The sequence below is a fragment of the Zeugodacus cucurbitae genome, chromosome 5 (genome assembly GCF_028554725.1).
Source record: "Zeugodacus cucurbitae isolate PBARC_wt_2022May chromosome 5, idZeuCucr1.2, whole genome shotgun sequence".
In the NCBI taxonomy this organism is placed as follows: domain Eukaryota; kingdom Metazoa; phylum Arthropoda; class Insecta; order Diptera; family Tephritidae; genus Zeugodacus; species Zeugodacus cucurbitae.
The window spans coordinates 69,535,877-69,552,965 of record NC_071670.1 but is presented as its reverse complement, the minus strand read 5'-3'; the positions used below and the strand labels follow the sequence as shown (position 1 = coordinate 69,552,965).

General features: G+C 40.2%; 3 protein-coding genes across 5 annotated transcripts; 2 read left to right on the top strand and 1 right to left on the bottom strand.

Annotated features, from left to right (window-relative positions):
- Positions 1-242: 242 nt before the first annotated feature.
- LOC105215590 (protein lin-9 homolog) lies at positions 243-13,391 on the top strand. 2 transcript variants are annotated; one of them, XM_054232203.1, is made up of 3 exons: positions 250-402; positions 455-518; positions 11,149-13,391. In XM_054232203.1, exon 3 carries the CDS (start codon positions 11,170-11,172, stop codon positions 13,150-13,152), a length of 1,983 nt encoding a protein of 660 aa, XP_054088178.1. In that variant the 5' UTR covers positions 250-402; positions 455-518; positions 11,149-11,169; the 3' UTR covers positions 13,153-13,391. The 2 variants fall into 2 exon arrangements, with proteins under 2 accessions (XP_011187896.1, XP_054088178.1); XM_011189594.3 differs by lacking the exon at positions 455-518 and having other exon boundaries at positions 243-402.
- LOC105215589 (WD repeat-containing protein 7) lies at positions 1,877-10,198 on the top strand. 2 transcript variants are annotated; one of them, XM_011189593.3, is made up of 2 exons: positions 1,877-2,308; positions 4,028-10,198. In XM_011189593.3, the coding sequence occupies exon 2, from the start codon at positions 4,046-4,048 to the stop codon at positions 8,498-8,500; it is 4,455 nt and encodes a 1,484-aa protein (XP_011187895.1). In that variant the 5' UTR covers positions 1,877-2,308; positions 4,028-4,045; the 3' UTR covers positions 8,501-10,198. The 2 variants fall into 2 exon arrangements, with proteins under 2 accessions (XP_011187895.1, XP_054088175.1); XM_054232200.1 differs by lacking the exon at positions 1,877-2,308 and adding an exon at positions 2,392-2,409.
- LOC105215583 (translation initiation factor eIF-2B subunit epsilon) lies at positions 13,206-15,908 on the bottom strand. Its single transcript, XM_011189584.3, has 7 exons — positions 15,725-15,908; positions 15,534-15,658; positions 15,277-15,468; positions 14,355-15,208; positions 14,062-14,286; positions 13,689-13,975; positions 13,206-13,623 (listed from the first exon to the last, which is right to left on the bottom strand). The coding sequence occupies exons 1-7, from the start codon at positions 15,818-15,820 to the stop codon at positions 13,405-13,407; spliced, it is 1,998 nt and encodes a 665-aa protein (XP_011187886.2). The 5' UTR covers positions 15,821-15,908; the 3' UTR covers positions 13,206-13,404.
- Positions 15,909-17,089: the final 1,181 nt, after the last annotated feature.

Sequence of the window (17,089 nt, the reverse complement as noted above, 5' to 3'; positions counted from 1 at the left end):
GTGTGTGTTCACGGAATGCCTGGCAAGGTTGATTTATTTCTTACTGCTGATTACAACGACTTTTATTATTGAAAATAGTCTTTTTATATTCTGTCGTAATATAATTCTATAAATTATTGTGATTGAAAATAAAATCTAATTTATTAAATAGCATATAATTTTCAATGTTTCGATGAATTATTATTATAAAAAATATTGTACTACACATTTTCACATAAATGCATATCTGTAGGCGCTCACTGAACGTACCTAAATGAAAAATAGAAATGTCAATGATGGCGATTAATTCTTTTTCAAACTATGAAATTCAATAAAATAGTGAAATTGTTTTAATTTTATTTAAAGTTTGGTGCAAAGCAACAAGTAAAATACATATAAATATAAATCAGCTGCGTTTAAAAGGTAAGTGAGTGTATATTTATTCTGAATGCTTATTAACACATTCCTAAGACAGATATAACAAAAGCGTGGGGAGCGTTTGGATTTTCGAATTGACATCAAACAGCTAAATAATTTGGGTAATTTGAAGGTCTTGAAAGATTTACAAAGTTTATTAGCACAATTTTATTTAAAATATGTATTAATGCACATATTTGCCCCAAAATATTCTGCAGAAAGGTTCGTTTGCGTCTTCGCTGGACAGTGAATTGTGATTTGTGTACGTACAAATTGGGTGCTCCTAGTATCAATGGTTTTTGGATTTGATTGTTATACAAATTGAAAGCAGAATGACTTTACAATGAATTAAGCTTCTAATACTTCTAAGCAACTTGAAACTAAACCATTGGTTCATTTCAAACTTATCTAATCCGATATATGTAACACATCTTTCATTGTTTGACTTGATCAATCCGCGCTCATATATACCATAGTGTTTATGTATAAATAAAATGCCCACAGTCATTAGTTTCAAAGATTCAAATATCCGCAGAGGATGCAGTAACTGTCAGTATATGATAAGTATTTGTAGAAATAGTTCTTTATAACACGAACCTCCATCTTCCAATACCAATCAGCGTATATGCCAACTTAATGATTTATACACACATGGAGTGTCACTTCAGTAACATATGTACATTTAGTCTTGTTACATAAAATAACACTATGAACGCTGACTTCTTGTAATATAATTCCAATTTTTCAATGAATCTAATTTTAACCCATATTGTTTATACTATAACACATGATAAGGCATGAAAGAGTGTCCCTGGCAGACAATTATAAAGTTGGAAAGAAAAATAAGCTAACATAATGATTACTGTGAACCTAGTTCCTATTTTTATTCTCATTCCATTAAAGTCATTTAAGGTTAATCTAACGAACTTAATGGGTTGGTTCTATATATACTATAATTTTGATTATACAGATATATGGAGGGCAGAAAGCAGGAATAGGAAAGATCGAATCTAAAGTTAATTTTTTGCACCTACATTCTGTTTTACATAAGCATTTATTAATATTTCAGGATTTTATATATAAAATGTATTTTTGAATATATGTACGAGTTATAAAACATTTTCAACACAATTGCCGTAGTGAAATTTTAACATTTTATATATGTAAGGATGCATGAGTATTATTTTGAATCTTGACGTTTGTTCAATAAACAACATAGAACACTACGTCATTTGTATATACTTTGTTTTTTAATGGTTTGACTATTAATTGAGCTTTAAAAAAATTGTATACTCTGATATACAGCACCGATAACATTTTTACTGATTGATAAAATAATATATACATATAATGATAAATGAAAACGTTTTATAAAATAAAGACTGGATTTTACGTATTTAGCATATTAAACAAAGCTCGGCCACATTACGTTATATATTAACGTAACTCTTTATGCTTTGCTTTACATTCGTTGTCAATTTTGACATTTTACATGGAAGTCAATCGATAATTTTTCTCCTCGGTCGATATTTTCATTTCTTTCTCGAGTCAAGAGACAATAAAAAAGTGATAGAAAAGGAATTTTTTGGAATATTTTGCAAAAATAATTAGTTTAATTGCGTGAGGTCGTGATAATTAAGTACGTAAATGTGTGCACTAAGTAATAAACGAAGTTGAGGAGTGCATGCAAGCAAAGAAACGGTGAAGACGGAGAAGGAGGAGCGGAGAATACTGCGCGACATTGAAGTTCCATAACTGCTGCAACTGGCGCTGTCGCTGCGCTGCTGTTTGTGTGTCTAGACGAGGAGGAGCGACGAGGGAGCACAAGGAAGAGGGTGATAGACATTGGGAGACACGCACAGACGCGGAGGCGACGAAAGGAGGCATAGTAGTAGAAGCGGACAATTGCGATGTTAGCACAAGAAATTAATTTACTTTGGGAGTGTGCAACCATTACGATCAAACACATTTCGCCACATTTTCATATACGTGTATATTCACTGTGTACATATAGTAAGTAAACTAGTGTACAATGGGGAAAACATCTGGAAATGAACAGAGCTGCAAGATGGTATCAATTCAGGGCGCCACTGCCGCGTTGACTCGCTCCCGCGGCAAGTTTAATTAATTTAACTCGTGCTTTCGCATTTGTTTAAGTTGATTGAGTATTGTTATGCAGTGATGTACTCGTACAAGCATATATTCGTTGAAGGCTCCTAATTTGTCGTTATTAAATTAAACGCCGAAATTATTTAAGCTGGCTTAGAATCGGGAGTTTAAAAAGAGAATGTCCAAGAAACCATGATTACTATATAAAATCAAGTTTTAACAACTTCATGAAAACTAACGAAGCTGAAATAATAAGTGGCACGTTACTCTTTTCCGCTATTAACGGTCAGTCTTGATAATAGCAAAAGCATCCCAAAGATGTTATGTGGATACAATTGCGACGTCCCTTGGAATTATTACAGTTTGCACATTGAACCTTAATACGGTTTTATCGTCCCATTTTCCAATACGAACGCAAAGTATTTTTCAACTGTAAACTCAATGCCTGACATTTCAGAAATCCAACGAGATACTAGCATAAGCTTACTTACAGCTGTTATGTAACAAAGACATTTTTGGCGAGAAAAATTTTCAATGCCATATTCATAACAAGAACCCCGTAAAAAGTTGTGTTCTTCATGTACTTCAGGGAGCATATACTGTTGCTCGGATATATATGATTCCCTAGTTGTAATCAAAACTTTACTATCTAATCATTGCTAATGCACAGTAGTAACTCATCACTCATTAATGATGTTTTATTTACTATCTTTTGCTGGGCTTTATAATGTCAATCAATCTCATTTTCTTTCGATCTATGCCAATTAGTCTACATTATATTGGGATTTCCCAGCAATTAATTGTAAAGTGAAAGTGTTCCTTACCATCCCTTCGCTGTAAACGAATATCGTTGGTGGTCATTGCTATATCGCAGGCATGTGGGTACATGAGCACACCTTATGTTAACGTAGGAGAAACCAGTGATACATATGTTTACACGCTTTTATCCGCATTCGCTTATCAATTGCGACTGTGTACGGTGGCAGCTTTGCGTTCTTATCATTTATCAGCGTTACTTGAATCCCAGCCAAATGTGTTTGTCGTCGTGGTGGAAATTAAATTGTACCTTCAAAAAGATAAATTAAAAAATGTAATGGTTTAGACGAAGGTAAATGTGATTTGTGGTGTGTGGTGTGTGGTGCGCGGTAATTTACTAACTCGTACCAACACAAGCACTGACGCATCACGAGTGAAAAGATAATCAATCGATGCTAAAAACACTGCAGCAAGTGCTGAAAAAAATGAAATTTGTTGTAGCCGAATATTTTTATAACACTTAAAGAACGTTTGGATATTAAAATTAAATTTAATTTCGTAATTTATAAATAAATCCAAATCAGTTTAAATATTTAATAGAGTCAAAATCGGCAAAACAATATTGTGTGAAATTTTCGATTATTTTCTGAAATTCTATAAAACTAAGAAATTTAAAGCACATGCAACCACATCTATCATCGTCCATGCCAGAGCATTAAACTAAGTGTATTTCAAACATTATCACAATGTTTCGATTTTTCCACAGTACTATCGCTATTTCAACATGGTCAGCACAAATCTGGTGGTGCCGGTGGTGCTTTGGGGCCCTTCGGCACCAACCCACTGCGTGTCCAGCGTATTTCTATCAGACGATCAATCAACACTAGTCACCGGTTGCTACGATGGTCAGATCTGTTTGTGGCAAGTCGACCCGGTCACTATGAAAATGTCACCGCGCTGTCTGCTAGTCGGACACTCGGCACCAGTTTTGTGCCTCGTACGTGCCTCCATACTGCCTGAAAACAATTTTCTCGTCAGTTCTTCGGAGAATGGAGAAATGTGCACTTGGGATCTGATCGATGGAAAATGCATGGAATCGGTAAAGTTGCCACAGGTGCACACACAAATTCAAAGCTATCATCCAGCCAACAGCGAAGACGTGCGCCTCTTTTGCATTGGCTATTACCCAGAGATAATCGTAATGGACCCTTTTAGTTTGGAAATCATCTATCAGCTTAGTTCGAAAGTAAAGCCGGACTGGATTTCGGCTCTACATGTTTTACGCCCCATGAAACGCAAAGACGATGTCGTCTTGGCAATCACTACAACCGGTACAGTGAAAGTGTGGACTCTAATCGGCAACGAGAATAAACACGCCGAACCGATCTATGAGAATGAGTCCAAGGAAATTCGTTGCTTGAATGCCATCACCATGAATTGTTGTGCACAAAATCAACGCACAGTGCTAATCGTTTGCACCAAGTACTGGCAAATCTACGATGCGGGCGATTTCACAGTGCTCTGCTCGGTAATCGCACCAACACGCGAACGTTGGCAAGGTGGTGATTTCATCACTTCCGATCGCGTCATACTGTGGACGGATGAGGGCAAAGGCTATATTTACAAGCTGCCTGCTAATTGTATACCCGACAACAAAGAGTTCCATGCCAAATCGGTGGTACGTGATGCACCCTACCTATATTATGTATTGCAGCAACCAGGCGATAAGGTGCTCTCGTGTCCGCCAGCAATGAAATTGTTGCGATATCAACGTGAGGAGGGCAAAATGCAACACTATTTGTTACGTGGCGATTCTGAGGGCTATATCTCGGTATGGACTGTGCCCGAAGTACCGTTGGATAACATCAGTATATTGCAAGCGAAGCAAATGCCACCAAGAGTGCTTAAGCCCACTGTCTGTACATCGCTAGTAGAGGCCTGGTCTATCATGGATCCACCGCCCGTTGGCATACTCGATCAATTGTCGCGTATCACGGACACGCCCGTCAAACTAACCTCAAGCATTTACCTACCGCAGCAAAGTCGGTTGGTAATTGGACGTGAAGATGGCACCATTGTTATTGTGCCTGCCACCCAAACTGTCATGATGCAGCTGTTGATAGGCATTAAGCAGAACTTCAGCGATTGGCCGTCTCACCAAATTCTCTACGGTCATCGCGGACGCGTCAACTGCCTGTTGTGTCCTTCACTGGTACATCCACGCTACGAGAAGTCTCATTTACTCTCAGGCGGTGTTGATTTCGCCGTTTGTTTGTGGGACTTGTATAGCGGCAGTTTGTTGCATCGCTTCTGTGTACATGCAGGCGAGATCACGCAACTGTTGGTGCCACCTGAGACTTGTAGTAACCGCATACTGAAATGCATCTGCTCCGTTGCATCAGATCATTCGGTGACACTGTTAAGCTTGCAGGAACGCAAATGTGTCACACTTGCGAGTCGTCATCTATTTCCGGTAATATCCATCAAATGGCGTCCGCTCGATGATTTTCTCATCGTTGGTTGTTCAGACGGCTCCGTGTATGTGTGGCAAATGGAAACGGGCCACTTGGATCGAGTGCTACATGGCATGCTGGCTGAAGAGGTGCTCTTGGCGTGCGACGAACAATCTGCCGAAGATGGCAGTGGTGGACACAACGGTGCAACTTCGACCACTTCAGAAATGGGTATGGCCAATCCGGCGGTACACTTTTTCCGCGGCATAAAATCGCGAAACATGAACGCCATACGACATGCCACGCAACGCGGCATACATCAATTGCAGCAACTGCAAGGTCACAATCAAGGTAACTTCGATTTCTTAATGAAACACCGCAGCAATCCGCTCGTGATTCAAGGTTTGCGCACCAATCCCAAAGATGCCGAAAGTCATATACTATTCTTCGACATAGAAGGGCTAATATTTGAATTGCATAGCGAGGAATATGCACAAATGACACCCGCTGCCTTAGAGGCGCTGGGTGTGATTCTAAATAACCCGAAAGATAAGGCGGTGCATCTGGATGCATCTAAGAAGATTAGCGATTTCTTTGGGAAGGTGAAAAACAAAGCTGGCGACATGGAAAAGATATTGAAAGACAAGGATAAACACGGTCTAGTGCAAAAATTCAAAGAGAAAACGGAGCAAATGGAGAAGAAGGTGCAGGCGAAAGTCGAGAGTTTCCAGAAAGTCGTGGAAACACAAGATCAGCCTGATGATTTGCGTAGTAAAATCGCTTCGAAAATGGAGGTGACACACGTGATGGAGGTGGCACAATTATTGCTATCACTTTTACACTCCTGGGGTCTAGATCCACATCTGGATAAAGTGTGCGAATCACAACTAGGACTGCTGCGTCCAATTGTGCCAGTTTCATTTGGCGTGCTCTCCAAAGCTGGCTACATGTCGCTGCTGTTGCCCACATGGCAGAACAACTACCAAATACCCGACAATATACCACCCACACCTAGCAGCTCGAAGAAACGCGATATTCCGGCTGAACTACTGCGCCAAGAGCAGTTAACGGCTGTCTTTACATCACGCTTACATTGGGAGTTGAGCACGACGTTGACATCAAATCACATACTGGCACTTGTGGCGATGTCCAATACTTTGATGTCGATGAACGCCGCATCTTTTCTTCCAGACAGCGAAAAGAGTAAGAAACTACAGCGATTGGCACAACGCACCGAATCGACGCTGAGCAACGAAGAGGAGCGTGAGGAGCTCATTGCACATCACACATCGCAAATCAAACAGGGCTGGAGTTTATTGTCCACACACCATTGCTTCCTGCTGCCCGATAAGATCGAGGCATTGGAGCCACGAAAATTCAAGCGGCCACAAGTTGAGGCGATGGCCAAACGTTGGCAACACCATTGCATCGAGATACGCGAGGCGGCCCAACAGATTCTACTTGGCGAATTGACGCGCATGGGTAAGAAGGGGCGCAAACAGCTGGTGGATAGTTGGGCACAGTACTTACCACTCTACACGCACACCGAGCCCATCGTACAGCCACAGGTGCTGGCGGCGGCACAAGGCAACAGTGGCAATGGCACGAATGGACATACCGCCACAGTTGACAATCAGGACGAGGACTACGAGGAGGAGGAAGAGGAAATCATTCGCAAGCCGTCCAGTTTATCCGAACTAAAACGCAAGCAGACCACGGCAGTCATATTATTGGGCGTAATAGGCGCCGAGTTCGGACAGGACATTTCCCAGGATTCACCACAGCGTGCAACTGCGGAAAGACGAAAATCCTCGGTGGCTGAAGGTTTTGGCATAGCCAATAACTTGGCCCGATTGACGTCAATGGCTTTAGCACATTTGCTTTACGCACCACCCTCACAGAAACTACCAAAGTACACGCCACTGCGACGTGCCGCAATTGATTTGCTGGGACGCGGCTTCACCGTATGGGAACCATATTTGGATGTAAGCAAAGTGCTGCTCGGTTTGTTGGAGATCGCATGCGCCGGCAAATCGGTACCGAATCTAAATTACAAACTACCATTGACACCACAGGCGGACGCGTGTCGTACGGCGCGACATGCCCTTCGTCTGATTGCGACCGCAAGGCCAGCCGCCTTCATAACGACCATGGCACGCGAGGTGGCACGCTACAACACTATGCAGCAGAATGCACAGTCCATTAACCAACCACTCACGCAGTCAGTGCTCTTCAAGGCCAAAGCAGAAATACTGCTGTGCGTTGAAATGCTCATTGATAAAATGCAAGCGGAAATCGCCAGTCTGCTTGTCGAGGTGATGGACATTACACTGCACTGTGTGGACAATAATGAGTTGAAGGCGCGCGGTCTAGCCGAAGTGTGCCCCTCGATATGCAAATTCAATCAAATATCACACTGCGCGCAATCGCGACGCATTGCTGTTGGCGCACACAACGGACATCTGGCCATCTATGAGCTGCGTCAAAACAAGTGCCAGATGATACCGGCACACACACACCCCATAACTTCGTTGGCCTTTTCGCCGGATGGCAAATTCCTTGTTTCATATTCGTGCAGCGAAAATCGGCTCTCCTTCTGGCAGACGAGTACCGGCATGTTTGGTTTGGGCAATTCGCAAACACGCTGCACCAAAGGCTACTCGACAGCGCCCATACCGGATGTGTCACGCCTGAATCCGATGCGCCTCGCTAAACTGGTGTGGATAAACAATCGCACCGTGACGCTAATGCTGGCCGACGGCTCGGAGACGCGCTTCAACGTGTAGGCGGTGAGGTGTGGTTTGCGAGGGGTTGGAAAGCATAAGGACGGCAGCGATGCAGTCAAAGCTGTACGAGCATCTAGGCAGTTAACATTTAGGGATTTTAATTTACAAAGGCTTTTAATATGCAAACGAACGACTGGGCGCACGTGCGGTCAGGCGAACAGTATGTTAAAAAGAACAGTATGTCAAAGGGGCCAAGGGGAGGAGTGACCAGTATTTTAGAAAATCAATTTTTGTTTTTGTTATTCTGTATTTAACTGTGCGGCAAAGTCAAACTTAATACGCTTAACGGTTCCTACATTTGCTGAAAGCGAAACTGAAAACGCTTAAAAAGCGCATTTAGTTTGAAAAAAAAAACTTTCACAAGAAAAACAGGTTAATGCTTACAAAAGTGATTTCTTCTTATTGTTTACTTTTTATTGCACGTTAAAGGCCACTTCAAAAGTGGTTTTTGTAAATTTTTATTTATTTATTTTTTTTTTTTTTTGTTAAAATTAATTTTCATAACACATTTGACGTTTTAAAACTATTTATTATGAACTCATGCTGCAGATTTTATTGTTTCCCTCCATTCTTCGACTCCCTTCCGAAAAACCGAGACTGTTCGTCCATGCGTGGAGGGTCTACAGCGTTTGTGTTGCATTTCTACTAGATTGCGTGGCACATCCAAACATAAATTAGTAGCTGGTATTTATTCAAGCAATACAGAGAGTTCTAACGGTGGTACTGGTACGCACAGTTGCATTGTATGCCCACACATACGTACATACATACCTACCTAACCAAACGAATGTCGGTACTGCATAGTGGAATATTGTTAAACTAAACAACTGATCAATATAAACTATATAGAATATATACGAAAAAACTACACAAGTGCAAATGCGAAATGTATTTAAAACACACAATTAACAAACAAAAATTATGAAAATTACAAAAAATAAAATAAAAAAAAAACTAAAATGCATACATACATACATAAATAAAATTGAAGAAAACATTACGATAACTAGTGAAAAAAAAGGAAAAAATGAAGAAAAATAAACAATAAATATGTAAATGCTGTTATTAATATTTGTTAAACTGTTATTATATTATATTTACAAACAAACAAACATACATACATACATAGTAATGAAATTTGTTTTGCTCTTTTGTAAAATTAATTTCTATGAATTTACTGTGTTACTTTGCAAAACTAAGGGAATATATATGAATATATACATTTACTTGCAAATATACATACATACATATATATATGTGAGGAATTTTATGTGGTGGCATACTATAACGAAAACACGGTAGCAACTAAAACAATAAAAACTGTAACACTACTACACTTGCAATTAAAATTACAATTATAATGCATGCGTGTGCATACATACATACTTCTATTTATATATATATACATATATAAATTTAAATTAAATGTTTTAATGGATTGTATCCCCTATCTCCGCGTGTTTTTTTGGAGTTATGCAGGCATCGTATAAACCAGCCGATTGTACAATATATAACCGATAATCGATTGCCTCCTCCATATCCACATTTGAAAATTACATTACTTACTACTATCGAAAAACTTTATGAAAGAACAGAAAACTATGTATTAAAGAAATTAAATTAAATTTAATGAAATTGTATTGTGCTTACTTTTAAATGTCCCTGAATAAAAGTATTAATTAATTATACCGAAAGAAATCGTATTTAATGTATTATGTAGAACAAGGAACTATATCACAGTGAGAACTTTAAGAGATTTAAAAATTCAGGTCTTCTAAAAGTCGTCACAGAAAATTACACTAGAGTGAGAGAAATTGAACTTTAAACAAGTAAGGAAGGGCTAAGTTCGGGGGCAACCGAACATTTTATACTCTCGCAATTTATTGATATAATTTTATAAAGATAAAACAATTTTACCCATATAATCGGAATGAAGTCACACATACACTATTAGAAGAAAAAAATGACCTCTGAAATACATTAAAAATATCTAAGAAATTTCGGTGAAAAATTACCCTTAGACACTGAGTTCTTCATGTTCGATATACGGAGCCTTGAAAAATTATAATCCGATTTCGACAATTTTTCCACAAGTGAAGCCACAGATGATATACGTTCCCCTTCCTAGTGCGATCGTTTCTACTTTTATAGCTTTATTTATGGCTTAGTTATGACACTTTATAGATTTTTGGTTTTCGCCATTTTGTGGGCGCGGCAAAGGTCCGATTTCGACCATTTTCAATATGTTATCTGAACAAAACTAAAATACTCTCTCAGCAACTTTGTTACGAGTGTATAAAAACGATGGATTCATCTTGCAATTATCAAATATAAGACACATATGGATCTTTAGAAAGAGAGTACCAGTTCATATTATAGAAGTACCCATAAACAGTGTTGAAAACCATTACTCTAATAGTTTAGGAGAATGCTGCGGATCTGAAAGTACTCGTTCGTATAGAAATACAATTGTATGCCAGTTAGGTTAGGTTGTAAGACTTCCCCAGAGGTTGTATTTCAGTTACTGAGTCCCAACTGTTGTGCATACAGTCGTTGTTATTAAACTATAAGCTCAAGCAGTAAAAAAACATTGCATTAATTAACTACAATTGGTAAATTTCTAATTTGTATTAAATTTTCTTTTTTAGAATAACAAACAACGGTTCAAAATGTCGGACGAATCGGAAACGATGTCGAAGAAAACACGCAAAGCTTCGAGTCCCACAATCTCCGAGGATGAGTACATCGAACCGCCTGAATTCAGTTTGGCCACACTGGGACTGCGTCGTGTCGGTACGGCACCACCACCGAAACCGCAGCCACAACAGCCCATACAAATGTTGAATGCACGCGGTATGCCTGCGCGCATACGCAAACGTAATCGTTTATTTTTCGATGACGATATCATTAACGATGATAAACCTCTACGCATGAGTCTCTCACCACGCAAAATGCCTATGAAAGCCACAGCATCGCCGCATAAAACACCCACTAAGGTTTTGAAGAAACGCAAGGGCGTCGTCTCGCGCTACATGCGCTCCGATGAGAAGAAAAAGAGCGCTGAAATGACCACACCGACACGAGAGCGACATACAAATGCTGCCGGTTCATCGGCCAACACCACACCAAAGTCGAGCACGCGCCATAGTGGCAGTTTGTTGGCACCGGCGACCAGCGCCTCGACATTGACACACATTATTCCGGCTGATAAGAAGATTGGTCAGAGCATCGGCTTGCGTTTGCGTAATTTATTAAAACTACCCAAAGCGCATCGTTGGGTCATATTCGAGTGGTTCTATTCATTTCTTGACAAAGCACTCTTCGAGGGTGAGAATGACTTTCAAGTCTGTTTGTCTGAATCTTTTCCAAATCTTTGCACTCGTCATCTGACGCGTGCCGAATGGCGTAAAATACGTTCTCTAATGGGTAAGCCGCGACGTTGTTCGCAGGCATTTTTCGAAGAGGAGCGACGTGAGCTGGAGCGTCGACGTCAGAAGATACGTTACATGCAGAGTCGCAAGTCGGGTGACGTTAAGGATTTGAATTTTGTACGCGATCTGCCGGACAAGATCCCGTTACCGCTGCCCATCGGCACTAAGGTAACGGCACGATTGCGCGTGCCTCAGGATGGCATTTTCAGCGGCACCGTGGACGCCTACGATTCAATGACATCCAACTACCGCATCACATTCGACCGCAACGGTCTCGGCACACACTCAATTCCCGATTTTGAAATCGTTTCGGAGAATTTCCACGAAATGCTGCCACTACAGAGCATTACCAGGGACAACAGACCAAATCTGATGAGCGTCTTCAACGGCGTGAGCTCATCGCCTATGCGTAGCATGCGCAATGTGCGCACGGCTTTGAATATGAATTTGAATAAGAGCGATCCCGTCTTGGCCCAGGAGGTGATCGAGAGTCCATTCAAAGATCCGGTGCTGGGCAGAGACAACATCAACGGCTACCCAGCCAAGCTGTTGGAGACTCTAGTGCGTTTGAAGCGCGCGCTAGCCTCCAAACGCTCTAAGTTGCAGCGTTTAAGCGAAATGAACAACGAGGCCGAATTGAAGGCGTCGCAACAACTGGCAGCTGCACATAACAATTCGAATTCTTCATCAGACGAATCGCAAAACACCAATGAAACGATGCCACAACTAAGTGAGGAATTCCAAAGGCGCTATGCCTCGATCGTCATTTCAATGGAGAAGATGAATCGCGATATGCAGGACTATCTAAATGATGTACAGGCCTTCGCCGGCGACTTGACACGCGATCCACAAGTACAAGCAATGCTGGCACCATCATATCTGCGCGAGAAATGCCGCGAAGCTGCAGAGGATGCAGTGCAGCGCAACAATCAGGGCACAGTGCAGAATAAGGGTGTGCTGGCACTCATCAAAAATCTAGCAACCGTGTTACTAGTCGCCTCTCATTTGGGCAATGATGGCAATTCAGCGGAGGTTTCAAAGGTGCTCGAGGGCTGCATCGAAGAGGTACGTTCGAGTTTGAGTGGCGTGAATGTGGAAACGTTTCAGAAAAATGTGCAAATTCACTTGCATCACGTGCGCATGCTCGCCGCCAACAATAGTGTAATGATGAGCAATTCAGCCATATCGACTGCCGGCGGTGGCGGCGCCATTGACAGATAAATGCCTTGGCGCTCGCTGTAGCAATCGTTAGTGTTCAACAACAACACGAATAATTAAAGAAAATGTTAATGAATTAATTTAATTTAACAGTAATATTGGGACAATTACTATTGTTTAAATTAGACAATTTTAATTTTTTTGTTTTTAAAATCAAATTTTTTTTTGTTTTGTCGGCTCTTTCATGTCTACTGAATTCTTTGTATTTATACTAAAAATAAACTTAACTAGTTTTCTTAGCAGCTCAACTGTGTTTTAATCGCTTTCGTCGTCATCATCGTCCTCATCTTCACTGGATTGATTGAGCCACTCGATGAGCTCCTTGAGGCTCTGACGCAGCGTACGGTGTTCGTCAACATCGAGTTGAGCATACCAAGATATTATGGCATCTTCACTCACAAAGTCTTTGTCATATAAGTAGTGTACTACTTTCGAGATCTTGGCGCGTACATATTCATTCTCCTCATAGATATCCTATTCGATAACATGAAAAGTGTGTAAAAAGGCATAGAATTTTCAATATTAACAGAAGGACTTACTTCCAATGCACGCAGACACTGCAACATGGCATCATCAGTCTTTATGTAATTTGACATAACAGGTCCCAACTGCTTCAATATGTTGTTAATGGCTACGAGCACATTTTGATTTGGTGGCTCTTTGATATCCTGCAGACTGAATATAGCTTTCACCACATAGAAATTCACCTCTTTCAGTGACATGTTGTACGCATAACGTGAAGAGTTTATTTCTAAAATAAGGAAGTCTGGGTTTGATTTCTCCTGGAATCCGCGTGCGAGGGAGTCCATCACTTCCGCCAAAAAGACTGCAGCAAAGCAAAGTGAATAGCAATGGCAAGAGCAAGAGGAAGTATTAGTTTGAGTAGAATGTTAAGAAAACGAAAACGTTTACTATTTGTGTCGTCGACTAGTGGTGTGACCGCACGTGACTCATCCTCGTCGCTGCTCGATGTGTAGTCGCTCTCATCACAAATTGCTGGCAATTTAGCCACTTTCGGTATGCCGGTGGCGGAGGAGGGTAGCACGTCGTCTTCTGAATCGGATGCATAGGTAGATTGTGTATCCTGTTTATCGTCTATGACAAACGCGTGTTCACCCAATTTTTCCACCAACTCGTCTGTCATTATAAATAAATATGCCTTTAAGTGGAAAATATTAAAATTAGTAATACAATTTTTTACTTACCGTCCTCGCCCAACGCACACTTAATGACAACGTTTTTGAGTGCTTTTCCCGCTGGTATGACACTTTTGGCATCCACCACTGTGCCTTCGGTGAGCGCTGCACCGGCACCTACTTTAGCGCCAAATCCTATAACGCAACAGTCCAATTTGCAGTCATCAGCAATTTGCACGCCATCCATGAGAAACGCGTTTACGAGCACACAATTCTTGCCGATTTTGCAGTTCTTACCAATAACGCTGCAACTTACGGAAGTACCAGCTTCCACGTGACTACCCGCCTGCACTGCAACATTTTCTCTCAGCGCCGCTTTTATGACTGACGACTTACGACTCTTGTAGATGTTGTTTTTCAAGTAAACATATTGTTGCGCAAGGCAATTTATACCCATGTCGGGTACTAGTGGGTATGCCCAACGGTTCATCACGTCCTGACTGACCATACAGTATGTCAGCCAATTATTCACTTTACGCGCATACTGTCCACGCGGCAGCAGTGAAACATAGATGCGACTGTCGAGAATTTCTTCGTTAATAAGTATGCCACGCACGAAATCATCACGAGTTTCAAAATCGAAATTATCACTGAACAAGGATAGCATGGATGGCGAACCAATAGCAATTTGCGGATCGATTAAATTATGAAGTAGCGACACTTCTGAATTGTTAAGGAATACTTCCAATGGGACCTCGAAATGTGATTCTTTACCATGCAAGCGCAAACGCTGGTGATGATGTAGACGATTGTTTTGCCGATCCACTGCAATCATAACCTCGTTACCAGTGCGCACATTACAAGTTGCAGCTTCTTTAAAAATCAACGTCGCCGCTGCACCCTTATCATATTTAGCAGTTTTCCTGTAGTAATAAAAGATAATTTGCTTGTTTATTATACATTTATGTTTATATGGTTCCAGATAGCTCACTTGTGTTGTTCAAATATTGGTCGCAAATCTGCATTGGTTACTGCATCCGCACCTAGTAAAATAAAATTACCACGTATAAGCGCTTTGGCGTCCAAATCGCGCATAGCATCGCCGAAACAGCGGCAGCCTTCTCCGCCAATCACATGCACTGTCATATTCACCGACCAAGAACTAAGTGATGCAATGCCTTCCCTGAAAGTGAAACATTTGTTAGAAATTATTTTGAGATAACGAAGAGTTTGTAAAAACTTTATTACTTAATATGCTCCCGCACACTTTGCAGATATAAACTGGAGTAGACGAACACTTCTTCTATGCCGCTGCGATTGAGGGCATCCAAGGCGTAATCTAATAGGCATACATTCACTAAAGGTAACAGTGCCTGCAAAGAAGAGCAACAATTTTGTTAACGACGTGGCTACCGGGTTTTCAACACTATTTCACTTACAGTGGAATTCTTATCCGAAAACGGTCGGAGTTGATCCACATTATTGTCGGCAATAAGCACTGCTTGTATAACTTCTTTTTTCTCAAATTGATTCATTGTTAATGTTTGATAGTTGTGTTAAAATGTTGGAAATGTATTTATGCAAAACGGCACATGAATTAGGAATGCGTAAGAAATATCGATGTACATGCTCGATGACACCCAACTTTTTAGCGATAACACGAATTTTAAAATTAATCGAAATATCAATATGACGTCCAAAATTAAGAAAAATTAACGATTAAAATCTGTATGTACTACTTTTTTATTATAAAAATATAAAAGAGCGTTATAGTCAAAAATAAATATATTAATAATCGTTAATGTCTGTATTCCCAACCACCTGGTATCAAAACAAAGGCTTTTATTTAGAAGTATATAATAAAGGGTAATTCCTTGATTATTATAAACTTTATTAAACTAAACAAAGTCAAGGATAATTAATATAACCTAAAAATACTGGAAACCGCAAATTTATAATAGTTGTATAATTCAAAATTAAAACTAAAATATCGTATTTACAAGAGAGGAATTTTATGTGGTAAATATAAGTTTGACTCTCTTTGAGTTCAGCCGCGAACACGAAATTCAAAACATTTGTTCGCAAAATTGTTTAAGATGGGATAGATCTTTCCCATTCTTAAGTCAAATCCCTTTTTAATTTGTTGTTGTTGTAGCGGCATAAAACAATACCCAAAAAATTTTGAGGTATGCTGACGAATTCACAGTCCTCGGCATGATTCGAATCAGATCCAAAACCCAAATCCGTTCCGGTTACGTAGAACCGACTACCATGGAAACGTCCATTTTGAGGTCGTCTTTATTTGAAATTTTCCATCAAGAGATTGTATGTTTAATATTACCATAAATTCCCTCGTCAATCTTTCTTACTTATTCCGGATTCCTGATTTCTGACTATAACTGATCATGTACAACTTGTACATTCTTCAGAACTGCTCGGAGGAAAACCTGAAATTTTATTGCAAGTGCTGAAGTACACTGTTGAGACACCTATTTGGAAAGGTTTGAATATATTTAGATCCATACGCGTTTTAAGCTTCTTTATTGTAAATGTACTTCGACTAAAATAAAATAAATTTGATAATCTACTGTCGAAATTGAAACGTTAGGAAAATACGCATATGAACCGGACTTGCACTCAACCAACAAGGGCCGGGAGTTACACATAGCGCTGCTGAAGAATGCAGAGGTAATTTTTTATACCGGCTCAAGAACGAGCAGATAAAAGTTTAACAAGTTTAATGAGAAATAGACAGCAGTGAAAAATGCAGAACGAAGAGAAGAAGCAATGGTCCGGCGAGGCAT